The sequence below is a fragment of the Castanea sativa genome, chromosome 6 (genome assembly GCF_040712315.1).
Source record: "Castanea sativa cultivar Marrone di Chiusa Pesio chromosome 6, ASM4071231v1".
In the NCBI taxonomy this organism is placed as follows: domain Eukaryota; kingdom Viridiplantae; phylum Streptophyta; class Magnoliopsida; order Fagales; family Fagaceae; genus Castanea; species Castanea sativa.
In genome coordinates this window covers 35,675,655-35,703,636 of record NC_134018.1, presented here as the reverse complement: position 1 = coordinate 35,703,636, position 27,982 = coordinate 35,675,655, and the positions used below count along the sequence as shown (strand labels likewise).

Here is a 27,982-nt window from a genome sequence, read left to right as displayed (position 1 = left end):
AATTTTTATACCCAAAATAATTAAAGTTAAAAACTTTTTTATCACAAACAAAAAAGATAAACCATACCAAAAATAGAAACGTCAACATTGTAACACAACCCTATTGCTATTGGTACGCGCCTAAAATTTAGTGTCAATGCTATTTCCATTTTCACCTCTTTCACCGAGGATTTACCAAAAGGAAACATGTGTGACTTACACGCACGGACACACACACCTATCCACTGTTCCAAACTCAGTTTAGTTTAGTTTAGTTTAGTAGAGATAGAGAGAGAGAGATAAAGAACAAAAGAAACAGAGAGGGAGAGAGAAAAAAGAGAGTTCTGAGTTGAGTCTGAAGTTTCTCACGGAAACCTCTCACAGTACTTTTCACGTCTCCTTTCCCGTCTCTTTTCTCTTCTCTTTCCAGCTCTTTACAAGGTTAGGGTTATACAATTTTATATTGCACATAATTAAGACGCAATATTTGCTTACGTAGCCCACTTGGTTTTGCTATGTTCACTGAATCTTAGCTCTTAAGTTTTTAGCCTTATTAGTGTCACATTTTTACTCTCTTTTCCCTTTTTCTTTTGTTGTATCTGAATTCTTTTCAACTTTTGTCCTTGCAAAATTGCTTCCTTGGCTTCTGTTTTCTTCAGCATTTGCTACTATCCCTGCTTTTTTGTAAGTTTCGTTCCATCTTTAGTTTTTGTTTTTATATATTTACGTATGATTTTTTTGTTTCATTTTTTTTCTTTTTTCTGTTTATGTATTTGTCTTAGTGCCTGTTCAGAATTCTGGGTATTGTTTGTTTTTTGGTTTTGCAATTTGGTTTCTGGGTTGTTTTGGATTGGTGGGCTGTGCTAAGATCACTGACTGTCAGCTTGCGGTTTGGTTATTTCAGATTGGAGGATGTTCTTTTGTGTGAGAAGAGTGAATTGAGGAGTAAGGTTGAGTGTGGGATCAATGGGTGGGAAGAGATCTGCTGTAAAGTACAATAATTTGAAGATCTGTGCAAAGCTTTTGCTGTGGTTCGTGTTGATTTATGCAGTGCAGGTTTCTCGTGGAGAGACTACTCCAAGTGATGGTAAGGGATTTTGTTTTCTGGGTATGCAACTTCAGCATTATGATTCTGTTGTCTGTTTAGTTGCTGAGAAAAATGTGGTAAATTGAATGGAAATCAAAGATTACTGCTGTGTTTATGCTGACTTGAAGTTTTGTGAATTATTTTTTCATCTAGAACTTGGCTAAATACATGAGTTTAATTCAGCTGAGTCGATTTTTTTGTTTGCCGGGGTAGCAATCATTGATTGTGTATGGCCCAGCAAAGAAATCCCTTTTACTTATGTCGTTTTGCTTTGAGTTTTCTGGAGATAATCATCTTGTCTGTAATGCTATAGTTTTGTTCGAAGTTATCAGCCGCTGGTAAAGTTTCTTGGTGTTGTAGCACATCATCACTGTTGGGACATTTAGGTTGGGGGAAGGTGCCCAATGTGTGTGTGTCCCTGCCTCTTAAAAATGTGATGAAGAAGAAGTGTCTGTCACTCTGTGCAATTTGTGTTCTTTTCTAATTTTATGTTTCTGTCAATTGGGCAACACATTAATATCAGCATTGTTTTCTGTTGAATCAGTTGCTGCAATGAATAACCTGTATGTTTCACTGGGACTCCCTGCTATTCCTGGTTGGGTTGCTAATGGTGGAGACCCATGTGGTGAAGCGTGGCAAGGCGTGGTGTGTAACAATACAGTCATAGTGAGAATGTATGGTAGTCCCTATTCTTTACTATTATATATCCATTGATGTTTCTAAACATGTTTACCTATGAGCTCTCATATGGATATGTTGGATTGCAGTGTTCTTAATGCTGCTAATTTGGGAGGAGAACTGGGAAATAACTTAGGGCTGTTTACTTCTATCATTGCAATGTAAGTGTACTCTGTGTGTGTCCCCACAGGCATGCATACATTGTGTGAATGATATTTTGTTGTTGAGAATATGAACTTGACTTAGTCATCTGTTTCTCTCAGTTTCTTTCGTCACAGTAATTAGAGGCCATTTTAATGTCCTTTTTTTTTTGGGTGATAACAAGCCAAGCGGCCACACTAAGCTTGTGATTGGGTAATTATCCGATGACAAGAGGTGACGCTACATAAGGGATTGTGTTAGAAGTATTGGACCTTTTCATGAAGTGAAAAAGTGACTTAACACTTTGAAGTCACAAACTACCATGTCATAAATAGACTGTTTAGATATTTTTCTGAAGATAATAATACTTGTTACATACCATTCATCCATAAATGCAGTGCCAGGCAAGTCATACTTAGTTCTTATTTCCTAGCCTTAATTGAACTGTTGGAACACCCTGATTCCTATTTTGAATTTTCCATCATTTGTGACGAACAACCTGTTTAATTTGTTCCCTAAGCATGTGATATTTGAAATAAAGAGGGAAGGAAAAGTCAGGAATCCATTCTTTAAATTCATATTGTATGGCATTTTATGGATATTAGCTAGTCATCTTTTTCGTTGTTACATTTCTTGCATAATGTCATTGATGTTTTTGCTGTTGCTTTTTCGGCAGAGATCTAAGCAACAACCATATTGGGGGGAGCATTCCATCCAATTTGCCTGTTACAGTGCAAAACATGTATGTCTTACTATTTTTCAAAATTAAAATGTTATACTCTGTCTATATATGTGAAGCTTGAATGTAAATCCCTGTTCTGCACTTCTGTGCAAAAGATATAATAGTCTTTACCTTTGACAGTTTTCTTTCAGCTAACCAGTTCACTGGAAGCATCCCAAGTTCATTATCCTCTTTAACTCAACTGTCAGCCATGTAAGCTTTTCTCTTCTCTATTTTTTTTTCCTAGTAGGAGGCATCCCATCCCAACTTTCACATAACTCTCCTATAAGCTTTTCTTTGTCTTTGCCTTTCAGGTCTCTAAATGACAACCATTTATCTGGAGAAATACCGGATTCCTTTCAATCCCTGATAGGGTTGATCAATCTGTGGGTCTCATTTTGTATTATGCAAATTCTTCATGTAGATTAACTTCTATGGGCTACTTTTATAATTGATGGAGCCACCTTCTCTTCTTCTTCTTCTTTTTTTTTTTTTTTTTGGTGTGTGTGCAGAGATTTGTCCAGTAACAATTTGAGTGGAGAGCTCCCTCCTTCTCTAGGAAATTTGTCTTCTCTGACCACACTGTGAGTATTTTGTGTTGGTAAGGCTGTTTACGTTTGACCTACTTTTTCTCACATATGATGCTAACTTCATTGTTGCAGACACCTGCAGAACAATCAGTTGTCTGGGACCCTTGACGCTTTACAAGATCTGCCTCTTAAAGATTTGTACTGTTCTCAACCATATTTAATTTTCAAAAGAAATATTAATTTCTTATGCTTTACAATTTGGGAATCATGCAGTGTTTTCGTAATTTTTTAGGATAAATTCTGTCTTATCATGGTTCATTGGCTTGCATTTTTTTTTCTTGTGACAATTTTTCCTTGTTTATCAGGAATATAGAGAATAACCAGTTCTCTGGACCAATACCTGAGAAGATGTTAAGCATCCCAAACTTCGAGTGAGAACCTCAAGCCTTGAATTATTAGTTTATTTCCTTTTCAAAGAGAATACTGTTCTCATTTGAATTGAAAAAAATGAACTCATGGATATTAAATGGTTTCAATATATGACCTCGGTTGGAAAAAGATATTTATGTCAACTCATTCCACCAATTCAGGAATTTTCTGAATAGGCAATGTCCCTTAAGACTCAAGCTTCTCATTATTTGTTGGTATGAATCTCTACAGTCTCTGGCAAAGAAACCAACCAATTCAAGCTCTATTAAACAAGCAGGCCTGGGAATCTTATTAAATAACCTAAAAAATTATATTTAAGTCTTTGAGGTCATAAAAATATTGGACTTGCATGATTTTGCAAACAGACTACTAGGTCTTGGCATCTCAAAATGAAAGCTGAAGTAGTCTCCCTGCCAATGAAAATTAAAGCTTCTGTAGCAATATTGCTGATCACAATGGCTGTCAGTAGACTGAGGAATTTCTTCTAGGAACAAGAACCAGTGATAATAATCAAAAATTTATTTCCTAGTGACTTGTGAATTTGCGTTTTGCATGGGTTTCCATGCAGCAAGTCAGCAAGGTCAACATGTCTTCTCTTATAGTTTCTGAGCAGCCTTCAGGACTATCAAGGATGTAAGGATTATATAGATAACCTCATCGCAAGATTATATAGATCGCAGATTATCATCTCTGGCTTCAGTTTTGCTTGAATTCAGCTATATGTTGTTATCAATAAAACAGGAAACAGGATTCCAAGTAGTTTATACTTGTTAGTTTGTACATCTGTATACCAATAATGATAATTGACTGTGCAGAAAAGATGGAAACCCATTTAATGCTACCACCGCTCCACTACCTTCTCCTTCATCCCCATTGAAACCACCACCAGCAAGTCCAGCACCACCATTTTGGGGGCCAGCTACCGGACGTACACCTCCGAAAATTGCTGATGCACCATCTGCAGCAGAGAAATCAAACTCTGGACAAAAGAAGAAAGGTTTAACAACTAAGCAGGTGGTTGGGATATCAATTGCAGCGGTGTTTGTACTGATAATTCTGTTACTGGGACTTGCACTTCTTATGCCAAGATTTAGCAGACGAAGAGAAGCTGAAAGAATTTCTAGGCGGCATCGAATAATAGCATATGAAGGCGACAGACAGAATCCTAGGGACAGTGGATCCTTCCTTCTACCAACCAATGAGAAAGGTAAAAATGATTATTTTTTTTAGCTTTTCAATCAATTTAATATATGTCATCTGGTGTGTAATGATGATATTTTATTTATTTATGTAATTTTTAAAATCAATGACCTGAGGATCTTTGAACAGTTCCAAAGGCAGCAGTTGTGAGGCCAAAGGAGGATGATCAAACAGAGACTAGAAGGGCAAGAGCAATTCCAAAACTACAGAATGAGAAAGAGAGAAATGTACAGGGAACAGGCAAAATACCAAAGAGGGAGGATCACGGGATAGATATGAGCGCTTTTGATATGTTTTCAGATCCTCCTCCCCCTCCTCCTCCTCCCATTTCACTTTCCCCTTCTCCTCCTCCCCCGCCTCCACCTCCCCCTCCTCCACCTCCTGCTGAGAAGGTCATTGTAGAGCCAAAATTGCCTGCTAAAGTAACAACAGTGAAGCCATCCCCCAAAAATCTCCCCATTTTTGCAAAGTCTTTCACCATTGCATCCCTTCAGCAATATACAAACAGCTTTTCTCAAGAAAATCTTATAGGAGGTGGCAGACTGGGGACTGTTTATAGGGCACAGCTTCCTGATGGGAAGGTACCATTCTCAACTATAAATCCCTTACCATGTCGAATATAACAATTCTCTTTAAAGAAATTTATTCCTTCTTAGTTTGGATTTTTCTGTTTTCACTTCTTGTCCAAGATATGTATTGAATGACAAAGATGGTGAAATAATCAAAGCAATGTTGTGTCCTCAAAAGCTCTTAATTTAAATCCCAGATGTGTGACATGGAACTACATATGGCAATCTTTTATATATATATATATATATATATATTCTAAAGTCAAGTGGTACTGCAGTACAATGGCTTCACACTGACATTTGTTCTTTTGGATGCTTTTATAGCTACTTGCGGTCAAAAAACTTGACGTGAGAGCTTCCAGTCAGCAGAAAGATGATGATTTTCTTGAACTGGTAAACAATATTGACAAAATCCGACATGCCAATGTTGTTGAGTTTATTGGTTACAGTGCCGAGTATGGTCAAAGGCTTCTGATCTACGAGTATTGCAGTAACGGGTCACTGCAGGATGTTCTGCACTCAGAGGATGAATTTAAAAGAAACCTTTCATGGAATGCCCGCATTCGGATGGCACTTGAAGCTGCAAGAGCCTTAGAGTAAGTCAAGCAACCATTAAGATAGAAATTTATAACCTAACTTGTTAACTTCTTAATGGGTTAAAATTAGATATATTAAAATTGTGGGTCAGATTTATCAGATTATCACAATTTGCCTGTCTTCAAGTAGATAGGGTCCAGGTTGTGCCTTCCAAATGTGTTAGAACATTACACTATCAACTAGGAGATTAGTTAAGAAATTTATGTGAATTACTTATATGTTAGCCAAAAACCTAGAACTAATTTATCTAAAAGGTTGAACCAACAAAATTTCTTGATAGAAAAATAAAAAAGGGGGATCATCAAGAATGAGAACCCATTTCAGGTGGTTGATGCAATCGCCTTATTGTAAGAGGTCAGAAATTCAGTTTACCTCTAAGGTCAAAGAGGTAAGATTTGCGTGATGTTATATATTAATCTTACATCTGAAAAAGGAGCTTTGTTGGTGCTGTTCTCACATCTGCAGATTGATTTATAAAATTATAGTCTTCCCTTAACCCAACAAATTACTGATTTAGGTTGCATACAAACTGAATAAGAGGAAATGAGGGGGGGAGTTATCCTTGTTTCTATTCTGGCATGAATAATTTCAAAGAAGCATGCACCATTTCTAGTACTGATTTTGTTGTTTTGGTGCGAAGGTATTTGCATGAGGTCTGTCAGCCACCTGTCATACACAGGAATTTTAAAGCTGCCAACGTTCTTCTTGATGGTGATCTTTTGGTGCGTGTCTCTGATTGTGGTCTGGCTTCATTGATAGCATCAGGTGCTGTAACTCAGGTAAGCCATAATTCTACTTTCCGTTTAAATTTTAATGGAAATAGTTGATATTGCTTTGATTTTGGATTTTTTACATCAGTTGATTTCATTAAAAAAAAAAAAAAAATGGAAAGGAGATTCACAGATGAGAATTATTTGACTTTGAAAGTTGAGGGACTAGATTGACACTGTTTATAGTTAAGAGACTAAATTGAACTTGACACGGTTCATTGTTGGACTGAGTTACAATTACCAGATTATTCTTGGCATTGCTGCCACTGCAGCTGTCTAACATTATTTTACTTTCAGCTGTCAGGAAGTCTGTCAACAACTTATGGTTATGGAGCTCCAGAATTTGAATCAGGAATTTATACTCAGAAAAGTGATGTTTACAGCTTTGGAGTGGTTATGTTAGAACTTTTAACAGGTCGGATGTCCTATGACAGGTAAAAATGCAAAACCAAATTGTATTAAAGACTGCATGCCCTTTTTTAAAAAGCTTTTTTGCAGTTAAATAATGTCTTCTTAAACCTTTTGGACAGTTCACGGATTCGTGGGGAGCAATTTCTAGTGAGATGGGCAATCCCCCAGCTTCATGACATTGATGCATTGTCAAGGATGGTTGATCCTGCTCTCAATGGAGAGTACCCTGCCAAATCTTTATCAAACTTTGCAGACATTATTGCTCGGTGTGTTCAGGTAAGTGTTATCACTGAGCATATTTGTGGGTACACTCAGGTTAAAGACCGAATGCTTCAAAAGCTCACTTAGAATCAGCTTGGAGTTCCAAACTAATTTTATATTAGACATTATTGCATTTATTAGAAAAATTGATTTTGCTTTCCACTCCAAATGGAGTTGATATCCTAACATCGAGCATAATTTGCAGTCTGAGCCAGAATTCAGGCCACTAATGTCTGAAGTTGTCGAAGACTTACTAGACATGATACGAAAGGAGCCCAACAGAAGTGGATCAAATGAGGACTGACTTGGATTAGGAAATGGAATGGTGATTTCAGCTTATGAATGAATGATTAAGATGCAGAGAACCAAGTTATCCCAGGATGATAAATCTTTTCTGAAGAAGCTGCCAACAAATGTGCCTTCTAACAACTCACCTGACGTTCACATCCAAATCGCTTACCATGGTGTCTTCCTGTCAGCTTCAGAACTTTTCGATTGCGAGCAAAATCTTCCTATTCTTATTGTCCATTATTCAAGATCATTCTAGCGTTCATTGATAAATGTGCTAACCAATTGTTAAATAAATATTTATAATGAAATTTTTTTCGTGTTGTATCTTTGTGAGTTGTGACTGCATCTGGACTCTGCTGATTGATGCGAGTTCAGTTCTTTTTGTTATTGATGTCCATATTTAGAAATTCAACAAGACTTGGAATTCTCCTATACCAGGATTTGGACTCTGCTGATTGATTCGAGTTCAAGTGTTTCTGTTTGTTTTCTGAAAAAAAGGTCCATTGTTTTTTCGTACCTACCTTTCAGAAACTTACAGCATCCGCATTAGTGGATGTACCTACTTTTTTTATTTTACATACCCATTTTTACAGAACACCATATCAGTTTGTCTATTCTATATATTTATTCAATAAAATATTCATCTTCACACTTCTCTCTAGAACCCTCTTACAGACCTAACACAACCCAAGCTACCATTAACGATCAATTCACACCCACCATTAACCCACCCATCCACCGTCATCAACCCACCACCATCAACCCACCGTTATTAACCACCATTATCAAACACCATCACCCAATGATCATACAAAGAATAAAAAAGGATCAAAACCTCAAAATCCACTGATCAAGCAGAGCTTCAGCAGCGATCGGCGGTGGCACAGCGAGAGTGAGCTTACTTCGAAGATCAGTGGCACGGCTTGCTTCGGAGATTAGTGAGGTGAGAGTGAGAGGGACCAGAGATAAAAAGAGAGAGAGGTGAGAGTGAGAGGCACCAGAGAGGAGAGTGAGGTGAAGGAGAAAGAAAAAAAATAGTAAAATATTAAATGTAAAGCTATAATAATCGTGTATATATGCACGGTTACTATAGTATTTTTGTATATATGCATAATTTTGCAAGCACTGATGCAGTTGCTCTTATGGCATTGCATTTGTTCTACATGTGCCACTATAGATTTTTTTTTTTTTTTTTTTTTTTGAGAATTGTCCTTAGTAATTGGATATATATATATATATATATATATATATATATATATATATATATATATATATATATATATATATATATATATATGAGTCTGAATTTGGTAAGAATGGGTGTAAAACATAGGTCTTACACCAAACAATAGGAGATTGCCATATCAGCATTTTACTTAAAATTTAATACATCTTACCACACCTTATATGTATATATGAGTCCAAATTTGGTAAAAATAGGTGTAAAACATATGTTTTACACCAAACAATAAGAGATTGTCACATCAACATTTTACTTAAAATTTAATACATCTTACCGCATCTAATAACATCTCAATAAACTTTCAATTTGGTTAGATTTATATATGAGTATTAAAATTGTTTGGGTGTGGTTGTACTTATTTTTAAATATGTGATAAGATGATGTGACATGTTGGGATTAGGGGTAAAACATGGATTTTACACATCTATACAAAATTTATTCTCTCTCTCTCTCTCTCTCTCTCTCTCTCTCTCTCTCTCTCTCTCTCTCTCTCTCTCTCCATATGTGTAAGTTTCGGCAATAATGTCTTTTAGAAAATGAGTCATTTTCCAAAAAATGTTTTTTTTATAAAACTATCTCATTTTCCTATATTTGGTAACAACTTTAAATGAGTTAAAGAAAAATCTTCTAAATTTGTTTATTTAGCTTGTTGCGAGATAACGTGTTTTCCAAAAAGAATTAGTGGAAAAAAAATCCCTAAAAATAAATCACACTTTTTATGTTGACCAAAGATAGTTTTCATTTGATTTTTTTTTTTTATGCTATCAAATACTGGACAACATGGAAAACTATCATTACACAATGTTTTCCTTTAAAACACTCTCTGTATGTTTCGGAAAAATGTTTTCTAGAAAATGAGCCATTTTTCAAAAAGTGTTTTCTATAAAAATATCTTATTTCCTATATTTGGTAGCAACTTTAAATAAGTTGAAAAATAATATTCTAACTTCCTTTATTTAGCTTGCTGTGAAATAGAGTTGTTTTCCAAAAAGAATTAGTGGAAAACAATCCCTAAAAATAAATTATATTTTTTATGTTAACCAAAGATGATTTTCTTTTAACTCATGTTTTATGATGCTACCAAACACTAGAAAACATAAAAAACTATCCTTACACAATATTTTCCATTAAAACAAACGGAGCATGTAGCTCTGTGCATATGAACGGGTATTATTAAAAATAATCCCAATTACACTGTTCAAATTATATATATTTTTTAGAATAGGTTCAAATTATACATAGTATCAGTTTACACTTTTTTTAAACCATACATTTCTAAAATATGTAATGGTTTTTCATATATATATATATATGATATTTATAATTTAATTAGTTTTAAACTCTTCGATTTTTGCACTCAATAATTCCCTTGCCACAAAGATTACAAACTTAGATGGACACATAGTGAAAAATTGGACTCCAATTGAAATCCAATTTTGAATCTAATTGGATTTGGACTCTTTAATTTTTATACTCAATAATTCACTTGACACAAAATTAAAAATAAAATGGAACACGTGGTATAAAATTGAGAATTCAATTAAAAATCTAATTGAATTTTCTCTAAGGTTTTGTGTTGTTATGAGCTTTGTAGCTTAATTGATTGGTATCTCTTGGTATTATCAATGAAGACATCCGGGTAATCCCCTTATTGTAATTATTCAATTATAAAAAGAGAAGAAAAAAAAAAAAGGTCTTGTGAATCCATATCCACTCTTTATATTTATTATGAGTCAAGATCAAGTTACATGCGGTGTAATGTTTTCTTAATATTACACCTAATGAATTTTTATTTGTTTAATAATTTGAAAATCTTGCAATTGGATTGAATTTTTTCTATATTCTTAAAATGCATATTAAATTTTGTATTAATTAAATTTATTCATTATTCAATCAAAATAGTTTATGCAAAATTTTAAATAGGAAAAACTTGTTTATAGACGAGATAATTATTAATCTTTGGCCTTCTATATATTTTGCAAACATAAAAAGTAAAATTCGACGACAAGTACCCACCTTCAATCATATACTATACAGGTACTCACCTTGGATCATGGAATCTTCAAATAATCACCTGGCATCCACATTTCAGTTCCGTATACTTCACGGCAACCTCAACGTCTTCATATTCTTCTCTCCAACTTTGCTAGAGTAACTAGTAAGTGGTAAGTAACTGAAAAAAAAAAATATATAAGGAAGCAATGATAGAATCATGTAGAGACCAAGGGGTCATCCCTCCTCCAGGCTTTTGATTTGTTTTATTAGAATGTAGGATTGTACGTAGATTGTGTAGGACTGAATGAGATCCTCCTGATACTACCAAAATATAAATTTTTGTTTTGGTTTTTTTTTTTATGAGACGAATTTTTGGCTTTGTTGAAGTTTTAAGAGTTTTATTTTTTCATATTCTTGTAAAGATCTGACTTTTTGCTTTTTCTAGAAAATTATATTAACGTTGGAAAATGAATTATAGTTTCTAGTTCACTTGTAATTAAAATGAAGAAATGCTTCATCATTTCTAGATGAAAATTTTGATGTTGGCTTTGTTGCTTTTTAAGTTATAATGTTATTAGATTTTTTTGATTAGTATACCAATTTGTGCTCTGTTAAAACTAAAAAGAAATTATATATAATTTTATCAGTTTTGCTTGTATTTGTATGTTGATTTATTTGAGTATGCTCTGTAATTATTGCTGAGAGGTATAACTTGAATAGTTGAATTTGAAACTGTATCTTGTAGTCTTTTACAGGTTTAGTATACAAATACACAATGTCTACATAGATGATGGAATAGACGATTATGATTAGGATGTTGGTTATAAAAACCTTGGAATGAGAATGATTAAATGTTTACTTCACCTTAATATTCATCTTACTTTTGGATTTTATACTGTAGTTAGTTTCCATTTACTAACTGATTTTGGATTTTAAATTTGGAACTTAGAAAATATATTTTATATGCGTTGATAAATATGTTGGTACTTTTTTTTTAAAGAATACTAAACATTTTAATACACACAGAGGCAGAGAGAAGTCCTTAAAAAAACTGGTAGTGGTATATATCCTGAAATACCTAACTCTTTGATACGCAACACAAACTTTAAATTTCTTTAGAAAATGAGTGTGAGTTAAAGAAATTTAAAGTCTGTGCTGTGTATCTAAGAGCTAATTTTGAATATACACCACTGTTAGTTTCTTTAAAACCTATTATTTCTTTCCGTGTATATAAAAAATATTTTGGTACTTGATTGCTAATTATTGAATTTTTTAGATACATTGACTTTGTGATGTATGACATGTAAATTATATCATATGATGCAAATGTTTATTTTTTTTTAAGTGATGAATTCATAATTTACTTGATTATTCAACTACAAATCACTATCAATGTGCAGGATCTTGATCATGACAACTATGGCGGTTTGGCCTAAAGCATTTTTTCAAAGTTTTTATTTTCTTTGTCAACCTTATGACTTTGCCATTGAATATTATTATTGAATAGAAGTTTCCATGATTGAAACTCCTTTTTATTTTTTATTTATTCATAACAAAAATTAATATAAAAAAAAAGTAAATCTCAACCGGGGAAAGTGATATTCCCCCTAAAAATTATGGTGGATAAATTGCCAACCGATCTAAAAATCACAATGGGTATTGGCTAGAGTGTAACTATACCTAATATAATGAAGTCTTATCTTTAATAAGGTTAGTACTAAGTAAGGCATATGCGTAATAACGTATAAAAAAATAATCCTTTCTTATCATTCACAGTTCACACGCGCCAATCATTTTCTCACCCCGATTTTCTCAGGAAACAAACACCCCCTCCTCATAAAGTACAAAAAATTCCGTACGTTTTCAAAAAAGTCGTTTCTCTCTCTACGAACAGGCAAAAACTTTCCCTTCATTTTCACTGCTCTCTTATTATTATTCTTCTTCTTCTACTCGATTAAAGTAAAAGTGTCCCTAAGTTTCTCGATTCAGATCTCGTCGATTTTTGCTTGCGGATCACTAGGTCACCTGCAATGAGTCGCTACGATTCCAATCCTTTCGAGGAAGAGGAGGTCAATCCCTTCGCGGTGAGTTTTGCGCTTTTGTATACCCGTATTTTTGAATTTCGTCTTTGAAATTTGATTCTGTGGATTCGGGAATGTACTGGTCTCTGGATTCGTCGAATTTTGTTGCTTTTTTTTTTTTTTTGCTGAAACTCTTTGTCGATCTCGATTTTGTAATTAGATCTGGTGCTGTTTTCAAATTCCTAATTCGCAATGTGATTCAAAATTTCAAATAGCCAATTTTTTTGCTTCTATTTTCAATTTTTTTTAATTAATTTAAATTTCTATTTGGTTTCCGAGAAAGCGAGAAGAAATTCAAAGCCTTTCTAGCAATATGTTCTTTGTTAAATTTTTAGGTATCTGTCTCTATGTGCTAAGTTGTTGAATCGAGATTGTACTCATTTGCTTTGTATGTTTAAGATTGTTAAATAGTCTTTTTCTATGAATTTGAGTAAATGACATGTTGAATTTTGCCTATCAAAAACAAAGATTGAAAATTTAGTCTACAATACCCGAAGGTAAATGCGTGAGTTTGTAGCAGAATATGGTGATGATAAATAGAATGGAAATGGTTTACAGAAGGTTTATATTTTTCATTGTTTTATCTTGGAGAGTTTTGTGGTAGCCCATAGACGGCAGTGAATTGATAGTGTAATATGAACCAATTTTATGGATTTTTCTTACTCATGAATTCTTTGAAGGTTCTTCATTTATCCCATTTTTTTCCCCTTCATTTTTTTTTTAAATTTTTAATTTTTTTATATGACCTACATATAATGGGTTTTTATTTATATTATAGGACTCGGGAGCTAAAGGGAAAGGATCAGGGCAATCAAACTATGGTGGAGGTGCATTTTATATGACAGTAAGTTTGCCCTTTTCCTTTCCTTGGTACCTTTACTTTTTAACATATAAGACATATTTTCTTTTTGGCTAACTAATGTAGAAGAGGAAAGAGAGGATATGGATTTGAGAAATTTGTTTAAGGATAGGGGTGGCACCTATTGATGAGAAGGTGAGGGAGAGTCGCTTGAGATGCTTTGGTCATGTGCCATTGTGCCAATGGGAGTGAATAATTCACTAGTGGAGAAGTGATTTGATTCAAGTTGAGGGAACGGAATGCTATAGAGGAAGATCTAAAATAAATTTGAGAAAGAGGTGTTAATTAAGGAGGTGACCGAGTACTATTTTGGATTTGGATAGAATGGCAAAAAAGTGTATAGGTGGTCATCTTGATTAGTCTGTTGAGGATCCATAGTTGACCCAAAGTTTGGGACTAAGATTTTGTTGTTGTTTTGATGCAGAACAGGCATCTGTGATGTGCTTTATTTTCATAATGAGCAACATTATTCATAGTTTTCAGGTTCCTATACATTGTTTGGTTGGTTGATTCAGAGGTGTGGATGGCATTGGTTATTGGGTTGATTGATTCTGAATATTACAGAACTGGAAAATTTGGATTCATATATATGTTTAAATTTGTTTCTATTTTTTGTAATTGATTTAAGTACTTCATATCAATTGGTAGAACTCTGGAGGTTTGACAAGAATATGAGATTAGACTATAGGATCTTCTTCAATCTGTTAGCTTTAGTTCTTGAGTTATATGTATTTGTTTCATGTTTAGAGTGTTCATTATCGTGAACACAATGGTTTTTTTTTTTTTTTTCAAAAGTCCTATTACCTATATAAAAAAAAAGACTTTAACAGGACCTTTTCCAGACTTCAAAGCTGCTGTGGCATTGAAACTCTTATTAATGAAGTAATGAACACCATGGATGATGACTACTGCTAAAGCACTCATTTAGGAAGTAAGACTAACAAGATATCTTGACTCATTTATTTTGACAGACTTGATGTACTGGAATCATCTACCTGTAGACCTTAAGCAACACATTTAACTCTTATTCTTCTGTTTGGTTATATATGCTTAATCTTTCTAGCTAGTAGTCCCTATCCGCATTACTTGTTTAGCTTGTTTGCTTCATGGAATTTTATTCATGGGGAGCTGTTTCAAAGTTATGGTTGTCTACTGTGACATTTTCTCATATTAATATGTGCATGCATCAGCATGCAGTAGTGGGTTGAGGGTGCTTTCATGATATATTGACTCCATATAAATTCATATGAAATTATTCTTTTAACATTTATAGAATCCTGGAAGTGTTCCCCCTGCAACCTCAAGGCTTTCACCCCTGCCTCCTGAACCCTATGATCGCGGTGCTACGATTGATATTCGTCTTGATAATACAAAGGTAGGTTACATTACTCAAAATGTTAAATTGGAAAGTAAATCTTGCTATCGGAGTTTTTTGTCTTGACAAATATTTCATTTTTTTCATTTAATTTGTTTCCTGTTTAACTTTAGGATTTGAGATCAAAGGAGAAGGAGCTCCAGGCTAAAGAGGCAGAGTTGAAAAGGAGGGAACAGGTAATTACTCTAAAATTTCATATTATAGATTCTGAAAATGTATGGGTAAATTATACAATCTTTGTAGACCATTTTTTTTTTTTTTTTTTTTTTGATAAGTAAAAAAAGTTTGTAGACCCATCTTTCATGTTAATGGTATTCTGGGTATGTTCATTTTTGGGGTTCATATATTGCCAATGAGCTCTAGTTCAAACAACACTTCCTTGCTTTGTAAGATCAAGGTGGAAAGTGAGGTCGTGAGTTTAAGACCTATCAAAAAAGTGTTTATAACTTACCAATCAATAAGAAAAAAAGAAAATAAAAATGTAGTGTTCATATTGGGCAATTCTCTTCTAGTAGGAAGAATGCATGATAATTTTAATTGCAGACATGGAAAGAATTATAGTCAGCCACTTTTTGACTGACCTTTTGTAGGTCTACTAAATATTCACATAAAAAACTTTATTGCTTTGTTTTTCTCCTAAAAATATTTTCTTATCATTATTTTCAATCTCTTATGTTATATACAAGCATATCACCATTTGTATATAGTGATATACAAGCATATAACCATTTGTATGTGTGTATATATATATATATATACGCGCGCGCGCGCGCACACACACTCTAAATGTTTTACTTAGCTGTGTTTTATCTGGGTTCTTAATTTAAATTTGTACATCATATGTTGTTAGTGCAACCATAATTTTTTTTGAGTAATTTTGTGTGCCTTTAGACATAAGCTGAGATTATTTGGTAATCACATATCAGCTTTCATAATGCATTGCAGGAAATAAAACGGAGGGAAGACGCTGCAGCACGAGGTATATTCATTTTTTATGTGCAACTCAATTGAAAGAAACAATGACAGCAGTGTGCATTGCCGATTTTCCTGTTACTTACAGTGTAAGTTCTTTCTTTTGTTTTGCAGCTGGAATTGTTTTAGAGGAGAAAAATTGGCCACCGTTTTTTCCTCTTATCCATCATGATATTGCAAATGAAATACCTATCCATCTACAAAGAGTTCAGTATGTTGCTTTCACAACATATTTGGGTATGTTAGCTAAAAGTCCTATATCTTGGTTGTTAGTTTCAGTGTTTTAATGTTCATAGAATACGCGCTTGTATGTATTATATGTTTCTCACTTTTTGTTGTACATGTATTAGTATTTTGATTTGGCAATTTTTTTTTTGGTAATAGAGGAATAAAATGCGTTCATAGTTAACTAAATGATTACACTTATTCTCAGAAACATCAAACTTTAGAGCATCCAGAACATGAGCTGTAGGGGAAACATTAGGAACAAAATCAATGCAGCCTGCTTTAGTAAGAATGTCTTTGTATCCGTTGGCTTCTATGTAGATGTGATGTTGGTTGTGCTGCTTAGGCACCTGCACTCATCAACAATAGTCCTCAAGGAGCATTAGTGGCTTGTTTGATTTAATTAGTTCAATAGCTGTCAGTGAGTACCGTTCAATCTCTAAGCATGTAATTCCCATATCTAGTGCCATACTCAACCCATCTTTAAGAGACCCCAACTTGGCTTGGACGGTTGTTGTGACACGAATTGCATGTGAAAAACCTCTCAACCATTGCCCTTTATGACCCCTAGAAGCCCCCTCCTCCTCCTGCAACCCCTGGATTCCTATGAAGCACGGGTGCGGCAAAATGGGTGCCGCTCCCATGTCCGACGTGGCCCGACGCGCGAGCGACACCGCTGCCCGCGCGTCGGTGCGGTGTCTCAGTTTTTTTTTTTTTTTTTTTTTTTTTTTTTTTTTTTTTTTTTTTTTTTCGGATTTGCGCCGACTCGGCTTCGAATCTCGCCGATTCGCGCCGAACTGGTCCGATTCGGCCAGAATCAGGTCGTATCGGCCGAATTGAAACATATTGGCCGGCGGCCAAAACTGACCGAAATCGGCCTTGGATCATGCATTGCACCAGAAAAAACCTGAAACCAAAGCATTTGCTGTCCAAAAACTGAAACCTAAGCCTTACCGTTGAGTTGAAACGCACGAGAGAAGAGATAGCCATTCAACGACCAACGTACTGGGTCTGCTACTCTTTTTTTTTTTTTTTTTTTGATGGGAACCGGCGGAACTGATACTCTAAGTCTGAGTTTTAATATAAACTTTGACTACCCAAAATGCCCTTTGTTTTGTATTCTATTGGACCCCTTAGTTGCACCCAAAGTTATGTGGCTGTTTTGGTCATTTTATCTGATATTGTTGATACCTGGCATGATTAGGTGAGAGTGCAGGACATTTCTTTTTGTTTTGTGTTTCTTGCTTCCTTTTTTATTTGTTTTGTGAATCTAATGTGTTTAAAAAAAATATTTTAATAGTAAAAATATATAAAAAATATAAATAAAAATATTTTTAATAATTTTTTAATCGCTGCACCCTACTTTTTCAAAAATTGCCAAATCCCGCACCCGCACTCGAATCCGGAAACGCACCCGTGCTACATAGCTGGATTCCCTAAGAAGGAGCCATCTGTGTTGAGCTTGATGGACCTAACCCTCTGATTTAGCAAATGATGTTAAATATTTTAACTTTGTTTGAAAGTGGAATTAGAGGCATTATGTGAAAGAAGTGGGCCCTCTCTCTTTGTGGGTGGGGATAAATAAGGGGGAAAAGAAAATACAGCCACTACTTTTATCTTCATTAAAAAGCTATTGAGGTTGTTAGAGCATTCAACTTAACATTTAAGTTATATAAAGTATAATTGGCCTTGCCAAGAGTCTTGTAGCTCAACTGACACCTCTTGTTGTTTCCAATGAAGTTATCCAAGGTTCAAATCTCTCTTTCCCCATTATAACTATTGTATTATCAATAAGAAAAGGATGATTGGCTTTGGTTCTTTGTCATGAAGGTTGATACCTATATCAGTACATCTAATAAATGAGGAGAATACTATTTAAGTTCCTTTTTTTTTCAATTGTTTAGTTATGCTCCCATTAGGTCTTGTATCCATGACCTCACCCTCTCTCATTCTTATTAGGGGAGGAGGAGGTGACTTTGACCTAGAGGCTATTGGCATTTTAATTCCGGCTTATTACTTTTAAGTTTGTAATTAAAGAATATGGTAGCATTTTGAATTAACCTGTGTCTTACAGCAAATATGATATTCATTAATGCTTAATTCCGTATTCAAAAAGTAACCTAAGCATTTAAAATTTTATTTTTATTTTCGATTTTAGATCATATGCTGAATTGCTGATAAATGGACATTGTAGCTTGTGGTTGGGATATGCCTCTGTTCAATGGTTGAGACAGCTTGGTGACTTTATTTTGTATTCCCTGATTTTATATAAAAGGAAAAAAAAAAGTTTTGATAAAGCATGCCAAAATGGTCTCTACAAAAAAAGTAAAAAAGTGACTTTGAAAGAACTTTATAATGTTTTGCAGGTTTGGTTGTGTGTCTTTTGTGGAATATTGTGGCAGTTACCACAGCCTGGATCAAAGGAGAAGGTATGTTTTGCAACTTAATTCAAACCCATAATCTTATTACATTACTTTTCTTTGACAGGCAAAAAACAATCTTATCACATTACATTCTTGAATAATTTGGTCTTTTGAAATTTTCTTCTCTTGCAGGTCCAACAATTTGGTTTCTTGCTATCATCTACTTCATAGCAGGGGTTCCTGGAGGATATGTAATGTGGTATCGCCCTCTTTACCGTGCAATGAGGTACTGTTCTGTAAGATTTGACCTTGATTGTTTTGTTGCCACCATTTTGAAGCTCCAAAACGTCAATGAAACAAGTCGTAAATTTGAGAGAAGTATGGAAAGAATGTGAAATACTTGGAGGCTTTGACACACAAATAGACTCATTATGTTGGAGAAATATTATACATATAGTTGCATTTTTAGGTGGTATAATAAGGGTCTGTTTGTGATCCGCTTATTTTGCTGAAATTAAAAACTTTTTTGCTGAAAGTACTGTAGATAAAGGTAAAAGTTAGCTGAAATAGTACAGTAGGATCCATGAATAGTACTAAAAAGTGCAGTGGGGGCCATGAATAATAGCAAAAATAAGCTGAATAATAAAATAAGTTGGCAAAAATAATTTTTGCCAAACACACACTAAATCAATAAAAGAAATGTTTTTAGGTGGTATAAATAAATAATTATTTGTGAAAATATTTAATGCATTTATGGGGCCAGGGAAGGAAGTGTTTCTCTTTTAAAATAAATAAGTAAAAGTAGGTGTGAGAGATACAAAGAAGAGATTGCGATAAGTTAATACTGGCATTAATACTGGCATTGGAAAACATTTGATAGTAGCTTTTGATCTATGTTTCAACCATTTGAATTCATTAGGATGACTGGGATGTTATTTATAGTAGAACCTGTTAATTGCTACGGTAACCTTTGCTGCTTCAAAATCGTCCACACTAACAATCCATCCCTCTCTTCCAAAAGGGGATTTTAGTAAATAACTAAATATGACACCTGGGCTAAGGGTCAAGTTGGTATTTTTCTTACATCTCCCCCCTTGTGGCCCAGGTATCATATAAGCCTCCAAAGTAAATAGCTTTGAATACTAGAAGAAAAACATCTATCCCTAACAAAATTAAGTGAATACCCAAAATTGTAGTAATTTTATTTGTCTTCCCATACATAACCAAAGAATGGAAAAGACTCTTCAAGAGTCTTGGGTCCTAGAACTAGAAGTGCATGATAAATACTGCCAAAGCCCAACACTGCAGAGGAAATTAAGTGAAGTACTTTAGACACAAAGTATGGAAAGGTATCTATAACTACTCCACCAGGACCTACCCCCAACCTAGAGTAGCTAGGTGGGTAAGTAAAATTCTTGGACAAAAGAAAAGGCCGATGGTTTTTCTTTTTGGCTGCCCATTTCTTGTTATGTATAAAATTTTGTTTTATTATTTGTTCTGACATCTCAGGTTCTCTTATAACATTTTGTGCCATTTCTTGTTACAGGAGTGATAGTGCTCTTAAGTTTGGGTTGTTTTTCTTGGTTTACCTGGTAAGTCCATTTATGTTTTGACTTTAATGTTTTTTCTGCATAGAAGTATTGGGATTACCTCTATTCTGTTTTTTTCAATGCAGATACACATTGGCTTTTGCATCTTAGCTGCAGTTGCTCCTCCCATTATTTTCAAGGGGAAATCTCTGGCGTAAGATTTCTTTTACATTGTTGCATTCAAGGGTCTTTGGTTTGCTACATAATAGCTGATTTGTGCTCTTTTCAGTGATTGGTTCTTTAGGAAGTAGGTCACAAAGATAAATGTAGAAGAAGTGGGGGAATGACTATATACTATAATCTTCTGCTTTTCGATTGCTTTTATGGATATCTTTAGATGAATATTGTGCTGGAGGCTTTTTTGATATATTAAAAATGTTGGCAGAAGTTGCTAGACCATTATAGTTACAGCTGCCATTCACCGGGGCTTCAGTCACAACTTTTTGTGGTACAAGAGCCACAAGGTGTGCGGGTAACTTACCAATTGTAAAGGAAAGGATTTATCCTTTAAACCAGTGTGTTTGCATATAGTCAGCACTAACCAACCTTTTTATGTCCCCTTCTTTTTGGAGGGGGTTGGGGGTGGGCGGGATATGTAGTCATCATGTTTTCCTGCAAAGAAGTTTTGTCATGTATATGCAAAGAACTTGCGTTTCCTAGTTTGCTATCAATTTTAATCTTTTGTAAACTGAAGCTCATGTTTGGATGGTGTGTTTTTGTGGACAGTGGTATTTTGCCAGCAATTGACTTGATGGGCGGTAATGCCTTGGTTGGGGTAAGTTTTTAGATTATGTTACTCCATATTGATGTTGTCACCGGAACACTAACAGCAGCAATAAATTGGTTTTAACTACTAGTAGTTCTAGTAATAGCCCGAAAGAAAAACGTTATAGTAAGAATAATTTGTGTTTTGATTTTTGACCAAGTAAACCTCAACTTAATGGTACTATCTTAATCGATGTCGTGTAATTTGTGAAGTTGGGTTAAGTCCAGGTTTAACTCTTGCCAACTGTAAAAGAAAAAAGGACAAGGAATGAATTGTCAAGTCGTTAATGGCTGATGTTGATTGTTGCTTTCTGACAATGCTTTTGTTCTTGCAGATATTTTACTTTATTGGATTTGCATTATTCTGCTTAGAATCATTGCTCAGTATCTGGGTTATTCAGGTTGGACAATTTATTAGACTTCAAATCGCATTATTTTTCTGGTTGTGTTGTTTTGGTTTCTAAGACTTTTTATTTGCTACTATTTGCAGCAAGTATACATGTATTTCCGAGGCAGTGGCAAGGCTGCTGAGATGAAGCGTGACGCAGCAAGAGGGACCATGATGGCAGCGCTATGACGGGGCACATGTTGAGCCGAGATGTTATTTGTGAATGGATTTTCGGCTGATTTTCAGCCTGCTTTATACAGTTACTGTTTTGATGTGTTTTCTTCTGTATTTTGATACTAAAAGACAAATCTTAGACTTGGCTTAATATTAAATACATTTACTATTGCAGTTTGGGTTCACACAGCATGAATAGAACCTGTGACCACTCGGTAATTAAGCCCATGTACTTCTGAATTTTGATTTTAGAAATTTTATCAAATTGCATAGCAATGCCAAATGCCATACCATCAAAAACATTGCCGAACCTTAATAAATGAATTAGATGAGAAGGTGCTCATCTGATCATTTTAGCTTATAGGCTTGTACCATGTCGAGGCTCTGTGTTTAATTACTAATATTCAGAAAAAGTCGACGAAAACTGTCATCCAAAAGTGAAGGTATATCTGGCCAGCATTGCCTCTAAATCTAAAACCCATCAACAACAAAGCGATAACAATCAAATAAACTCTGGGGCAGCAAGATTTTACACATATTTACGGTAGGTCCAAATATCCCAGAAATCTTTTTCATCTTTTGTACCTGGAAATCTTTTTCATCTTTTATTTTTGGTTCGTGAAGTTTTCCTTAGATGGGAGAGAAGTCGTGATTCCTGATTTACTTTACCCAAAAACAAAAGGGACAAGTTTCCGAAACTTGAGCCGCGATAGCACAGGGTAAGACTTTTCTCAAAAAAGAAAAACAAAAAGAAAGAAAAAAAAAAAAAGACACATTGTGGTGGGTCTTGATTAAAATTGGGCTTTCGTGTTCTTTAAGCTTGAGTTCCCTGCTCACATGAGGCAACAAAGTAGCCCACCTTAAGTCCTTTACCGAACAAAAAAAAGCAAAAATGCAAGGTAGATTTTTTAGGGGTGTTTAGTAGAGTAGTTTGAGATAAGATTTTTGTAGTTTGAGATGAGATTTTTGTAATTTTTAAAAATACGTGTGGGTGAAAACGTGTGTAATGTTGTTTGAAATGTAAAAATGTGAGTTTGAACATAGAAACCAGACAGACCCAATGTTTGTCTTTTTCAATACTGAGATTATTCAGAAAAAATTTAATTAATAATTATATAAATATAAAAATAAAATAAAATAAATGTATGATAAATTAATAGCTAATAAAACTTACTTAAAAAATATATTAAAAAAATTAAATACTTTTCAAGTGGATTTTCGCATATTAATTAAGAAAAATGGAAATAACAAAAAGTAACTAAAGAATTTGATATAATAATAATAAAGCTAAAACAACGTTAATCACCCATTAATCTTTTATTTGTTTAAATTTGATCTTTACAAGTGGAAAAGAAAGTAAGAAACAGTAAACGTAAATGGGAAAAAGAAAGAAAGAAAGAAAAGAATGATACCAATTTGCTACATGGCAAATGCGAAATAGTAGAAAAATGGGGGCAACTAGTAGTAGTGGTAATCAAACGGCTATAATGAAAAGCTGAATGATGAATGGGTTTGGTAGCAAACAAATTTGGGTTCAATCAGATTTAATAATTTATTAATATCAACTTAAATCTCATTCTCATCTGATTCACAGCTGAATTTTTTTTTTGACCAGATTTTTTATATTAAAAAAAAAAAGCCTTCTCTTCTCTTCTCAGTCATATAAGGAATACCCTATTCTTTCTTTCTGAGACAACCAAACCTGTACTGTACATGCCAAAAACCCATTAAACCCAAAACCTCCATTCTTCCAAAAATTAAAAAAAAAAAAAAAAATGATGCTCCACAGTTACAGTTACAGTTACAAGTACAGTTACAGTTCCAGAGAAGAAAGTCTCCACCACAGCTCAATGCAAAGCCATGTCTTCTCACAAAGTAAGCTTCCAACCCCTGACTCTCTTTTCAAAACTAGGGCTTTTCTAAGGTTTAGTCTGCACAACCTTAGCTCTGCTAAAACACAACACTACCCTTTTCAATATGCTTCACCTTCTCCCCAACCCCTTGATATTTCAGTAAGCTCACACCCCCACAAGCACAATCTAAAGGGACCTGGGGTTTTTATAGGGTTTAAGCTTCAGTGCCACTCTAGAGCGTTAGCTTTGCCCACAAAGAATTCTTCAATTAATGGTAGGAAGAAGAGGTATGGAGGTGTTTTGCCTTCCATTTTAAGGTCTTTGGAGTCACAGGTTGATGTTGAGAAGACCCTTAATTCGTTTTGTGGGAATTTGAGTCCAAAAGAGCAGACTGTGATTCTCAAAGAACAGAGTAGTTGGGAAAGAGTTATTAGGGTTTTTGAGTGGTTTAAGTCGCAGAAGGGCTATGTGCCCAATGTAATTCACTATAATGTTGTGCTTCGTGCACTGGGTAGAGCTCAGAAATGGGATGAGTTGAGGCTTTGTTGGGTTGAAATGGCGAAAAATGGTGTTTTGCCAACGAATAATACGTATGGGATGCTTGTTGATGTGTATGCAAAAGCTGGGCTTATGAAAGAATCGCTTTTGTGGATTAAACACATGAGGCAAAGGGGGGTTTTTCCAGATGAGGTTACGATGAATACAGTTGTTCGGGTGTTAAAGGATGCAGGGGAGTTTGATAGGGCGGATAGGTTTTATAAAGATTGGTGCATTGGGCGAGTTGAATTGGATGATCTTCATTTGGATTCTATTGCTGATTCTGTAAATGTGACTAACTCAGGACCTATTAGTTTCAAGCATTTTTTGTCAACTGAGCTTTTCAAGACGGGTGGGAGAGTTTTTAATCCAAAAGTTATGAATGCAGCAGATGTGGAGATTTCTGTTCGGAAGCCAAGGCTTACATCTACATATAACACTCTAATTGATTTGTATGGGAAGGCCGGGCGACTTAATGATGCAGCTGAGGTGTTTGCTGAAATGTTGAAATCTGGGGTGGCAATGGATACAATTACTTTTAATACTATGATCTTTACTTGTGGAAGCAATGGGAATATGTCAGAGGCAGAATTGTTGCTTACTAAGATGGAAGAAAGGGGTATATCTCCTGATACAAAAACTTTTAACATCTTTCTATCTTTGTATGCTGATGCGGGGAACATTGATGCTGCTCTCAAGTGTTACTGGAAAATTAGGGAGGTGGGTCTTTTCCCTGATAGTGTAACTCATAGAGCTGTGCTTCATATACTCTGTGAGAGAAATATGTTTCATGATGTGGAGGCCGTTCTTTTGGAAATGGAGAGATATGGCTTGCATGTTAATGAGCACTCTCTTCCTGGCATTATTAAAATGTATATTGATGAAGGATTGCTTCATCAGGCAAAATCCTTTTTCGAAAAGAGTCAATCTAGTGGTGGGTTGTCATCAAAGACACGTGCAGCAATTATAGATGCTTACGCTGAAAAGGGACTGTGGGCTGAAGCTGAGACTGTGTTCTTTGGGATGAGAGATTTGGTTGGACAGAAGAAGGGTGTTTTGGAATACAATGTTATGATCAAAGCTTATGGAAAGGCAAAGCTTTATGATAAAGCGTTCTCTCTCTTCAAGGGCATGAGAAACTGTGGGTCTTGGCCTGATGAATGTACTTATAATTCTCTCATTCAAATGTTTGCTGGAGGTGATTTAGTGGAACAAGCTAAGGACCTCTTAGCTGAAATGCTGGTAATGGGTTTTAAGCCCCATTGTCTGACCTTCTCTGCTATTATTGCGTGCTATGCCCGTCTTGGCCAGCTTTCTGATGCTGTTGGTGTCTACCAAGAAATGGTGCGAGTAGGAGTTACACCAAATGAAGTAGTGTATGGGTCTTTGATCAATGGATTTGCAGAGTCTGGCAGAGTTGAAGATGCTCTTCAATGCTTCCACCGGATGGAAGAATCTGGGATTTCGGCAAATCAAATTGTGTTGACATCCCTGATTAAGGCTTATAGTAAGCTGGGGAGCTTGGAAGGAGCAAAAGCACTCTATGAGAGGATGAAAAATTTAGAGGGTGGCCTGGATATTGTTGCATCAAACAGTATGATTAATCTCTATGCAGATCTGGGGATGGTATCTGAAGCTAAATTGGTTTTTGAGGATTTGAGAGAAAAGGGTTGGGCTGATGGGGTTTCATTTGCAACAATGATGTACCTTTACAAGAACATGGGCATGCTTGATGAAGCCATTGATGTTGCAGAGGAGATGAAACAGTCAGGTTTACTAAAGGACTGTGCTTCATATAATAAGGTAATGGCTTGTTATGCCACTAATGGGCAGTTACGTGAGTGTGGTGAATTGTTGCATGCGATGGTGACTCGGAAGCTCTTGCCTGATAGTGGGACCTTTAAAGTATTATTCACTGTATTGAAGAAGGGAGGTTTTCCTATTGAAGCAGTAACACAGCTAGAGTCATCTTACCAGGAAGGGAAACCTTATGCCCGACAAGCTGTAATCACCTCTGTTTTCTCTGTAGTGGGTATGCATGCTTTTGCAATTGAGTCCTGTGAAACCTTTGCAAAAGCTGATGTGGTTCTTGATTCTTCTGCCTACAATGTTGCTATATATGCTTATGGGGTATCTGGGGAAATTGACAAAGCATTGAACACATTCATGAAAATGCAGGATGAGGACCTGGAAGCAGACCTTGTAACATATATTAACTTGGTAGTTTGTTATGGAAAAGCTGGTATGGTTGAGGGTGTGAAGCGGATTTACAGCCAACTAAAATTTGGAGAGATAGAGCCCAATGAATCCTTGTTCAAGGCTATTATTGATGCGTATAAAAATGCCAACAGAAATGACCTTGCTAAATTGGTTACCCAAGAGATGAGATTTTCTTTTGACTAACTGCCATCTGATTCTGTAACTGAAGATGAGTCTGATGACTTGCAACAATTATCTGATTCTGAAACCTTCAATGAGTATGATTCAGTTTCTTCACATCTTTAGGATTTATTGTATGTTCAAAGTGTGAGGCTCCCTTTAGTGTACACTGTATAGAAGTAGCATTTTTGCAAGCTTTGAAGATATTGTATTTATGAATTATACAATAGTTCATTATCAGAAAAGAAAAAAAAAATGTACACTAGTGGATTGATGGAAGATTCTAATAAACAAGTTTAGGTTTTTCGTTAAGAAATGTAAATCTGAGGCAAGTACATGTATAATATGAGAATTTTTTTAATATGTAAATACCAAATTTTCCATTTATCCTCTTTGTGTTTGTGAAATATTGTTGATTCTCATCTAAAGTGATCACTCAAACTGTGAGATGAGTATGATGAAATTTGGTATTTACATATTAAAAATACCAAATTTTTTTCACGGCCTTTAGGATCAACAATTATTGTATGCTCAAAGTGTGAGGCTTCCTCTGGTGTACACTGTATAGAAGCAGCATTTTTGTAAGCTTAGAAGATTGTGTATGCATGAATAGTTCATAATCAGAAAAAGAGAAAAATACTATTGGATTGATGCTTTGTAGGTTTGGTTCTCTTTTGTGGTATATTGTGGCAGTTACCATAGCCTGAATCAAAATGGAAGGTTTGTTTTGCAACTTAATTTAGGCCCATAATTTTATTAACTAGCATTCTTACATAATTTGTTCTTAAAATTTTCTCCCTGTGTAGGTCCGACAATTTAGTTTCTTGCTGTCATCTACTTCATATCAGGGGTTCCTGGAGAATATTTCTCGTGGTATCACCCTCTTTATCGTGCAATGAGGTACTGTTCTGTAAGATTTGACCTTGATTGTTTTGTTCGCCTCTGGGAGAAAACTGTATAACAGACTTCCACACTATTTGTGAGGACTTTGAAATGATTAATTCTGATTATTATGTTCACCATTTTGAAGTTCCAAAATGTCAATGAAACAACTTGTAAATTTGGGGAAAGTATGGAAAGAATGTGAAATACTTGGAGGCTTTGACACACAAACAAAGGGTGGTTAAGTGTTTTTAGGTGGTATAAATAAACCAACTTATCAAAAGAAAAAAAAGGTGTTATAAATAAACCAATGACAAAAGTATGTTTAGGTGGTATAAATAAATAATTACTGTTAAAAATATGTAATGCATGCAATTCTTTTTTATTATTCTTATAATAAAAAAGAGTACCAAGTATGAGAGATACAAAGAAGAGATTGTGTTAAGTTAATGCTGACATTGGAAAACATACAGTTCCAAATTGTAGTTTCTGACCTTTTGATCTGTGTTTGGACTATTTGACTCAATTAGGATGCAAACAATAAAGAATGTATCAGTAAATATGATGATAACCAGTGTCCCTTTGTGTCCATGGTGAGTTATCTGTATACAACGGATGCCCATGCCCTACTTGTATAT

The 27,982-nt window shown here is 34.9% G+C and overlaps 3 protein-coding genes across 7 annotated transcripts; all 3 read left to right on the top strand.

The window, feature by feature from the left end:
* Positions 1–280: 280 nt before the first annotated feature.
* On the top strand, positions 281–8,096 carry LOC142640415 (protein STRUBBELIG-RECEPTOR FAMILY 3-like). Of its 4 annotated transcripts, XM_075814493.1 has the most exons (18): positions 284–420; positions 639–663; positions 884–1,066; positions 1,611–1,740; positions 1,834–1,905; positions 2,562–2,627; positions 2,748–2,819; positions 2,921–2,992; positions 3,119–3,190; positions 3,269–3,334; positions 3,502–3,567; positions 4,381–4,772; positions 4,895–5,346; positions 5,659–5,930; positions 6,572–6,710; positions 6,999–7,135; positions 7,232–7,388; positions 7,579–8,096. In XM_075814493.1, exons 3-18 carry the CDS (start codon positions 946–948, stop codon positions 7,675–7,677), a joined length of 2,385 nt encoding a protein of 794 aa, XP_075670608.1. In that variant the 5' UTR covers positions 284–420; positions 639–663; positions 884–945; the 3' UTR covers positions 7,678–8,096. The 4 variants fall into 4 exon arrangements, with proteins under 4 accessions (XP_075670609.1, XP_075670608.1, XP_075670607.1 ...); XM_075814494.1 differs by lacking the exon at positions 639–663 and having other exon boundaries at positions 281–420; XM_075814492.1 differs by lacking the exon at positions 284–420 and having other exon boundaries at positions 527–663.
* A 4,466-nt stretch (positions 8,097–12,562) lies between these two features.
* LOC142639265 (secretory carrier-associated membrane protein 1) lies at positions 12,563–21,878 on the top strand. Of its 2 annotated transcripts, XM_075813429.1 has the most exons (13): positions 12,563–12,986; positions 13,762–13,827; positions 15,116–15,217; positions 15,331–15,393; positions 16,163–16,196; positions 16,304–16,426; positions 18,781–18,843; positions 18,970–19,063; positions 20,324–20,369; positions 20,453–20,520; positions 21,093–21,141; positions 21,467–21,532; positions 21,622–21,878. In XM_075813429.1, exons 1-13 carry the CDS (start codon positions 12,933–12,935, stop codon positions 21,706–21,708), a joined length of 915 nt encoding a protein of 304 aa, XP_075669544.1. In that variant the 5' UTR covers positions 12,563–12,932; the 3' UTR covers positions 21,709–21,878. The 2 variants fall into 2 exon arrangements, with proteins under 2 accessions (XP_075669544.1, XP_075669545.1); XM_075813430.1 differs by lacking the exon at positions 13,762–13,827 and having other exon boundaries at positions 12,769–12,986.
* Positions 21,879–23,388: 1,510 nt separating this feature from the next.
* Positions 23,389–26,849, top strand: LOC142638612 (pentatricopeptide repeat-containing protein At1g73710). The gene has a single exon (XM_075812658.1). It carries the CDS (start codon positions 23,469–23,471, stop codon positions 26,484–26,486), a length of 3,018 nt encoding a protein of 1,005 aa, XP_075668773.1. The 5' UTR covers positions 23,389–23,468; the 3' UTR covers positions 26,487–26,849.
* Positions 26,850–27,982: the final 1,133 nt, after the last annotated feature.

Coding starts and splice junctions, on each gene's coding strand:
- LOC142640415 (XM_075814494.1), top strand. CDS start 946: ATGGGTGGGAAGAGATCTGCTGTAAAGTACAATAATTTGAAGATCTGT. Junction 1,741..1,833: donor AATACAGTCATAGTGAGAAT/GTATGGTAGTCC, acceptor GTTGGATTGCAG/TGTTCTTAATGCTGCTAATT. Junction 5,347..5,658: donor CACAGCTTCCTGATGGGAAG/GTACCATTCTCA, acceptor ATGCTTTTATAG/CTACTTGCGGTCAAAAAACT.
- LOC142639265 (XM_075813429.1), top strand. CDS start 12,933: ATGAGTCGCTACGATTCCAATCCTTTCGAGGAAGAGGAGGTCAATCCC. Junction 16,427..18,780: donor TGCTTTCACAACATATTTGG/GTATGTTAGCTA, acceptor AATGTTTTGCAG/GTTTGGTTGTGTGTCTTTTG. Junction 20,521..21,092: donor TTCAAGGGGAAATCTCTGGC/GTAAGATTTCTT, acceptor TTTTGTGGACAG/TGGTATTTTGCCAGCAATTG.
- LOC142638612 (XM_075812658.1), top strand. CDS start 23,469: ATGATGCTCCACAGTTACAGTTACAGTTACAAGTACAGTTACAGTTCC.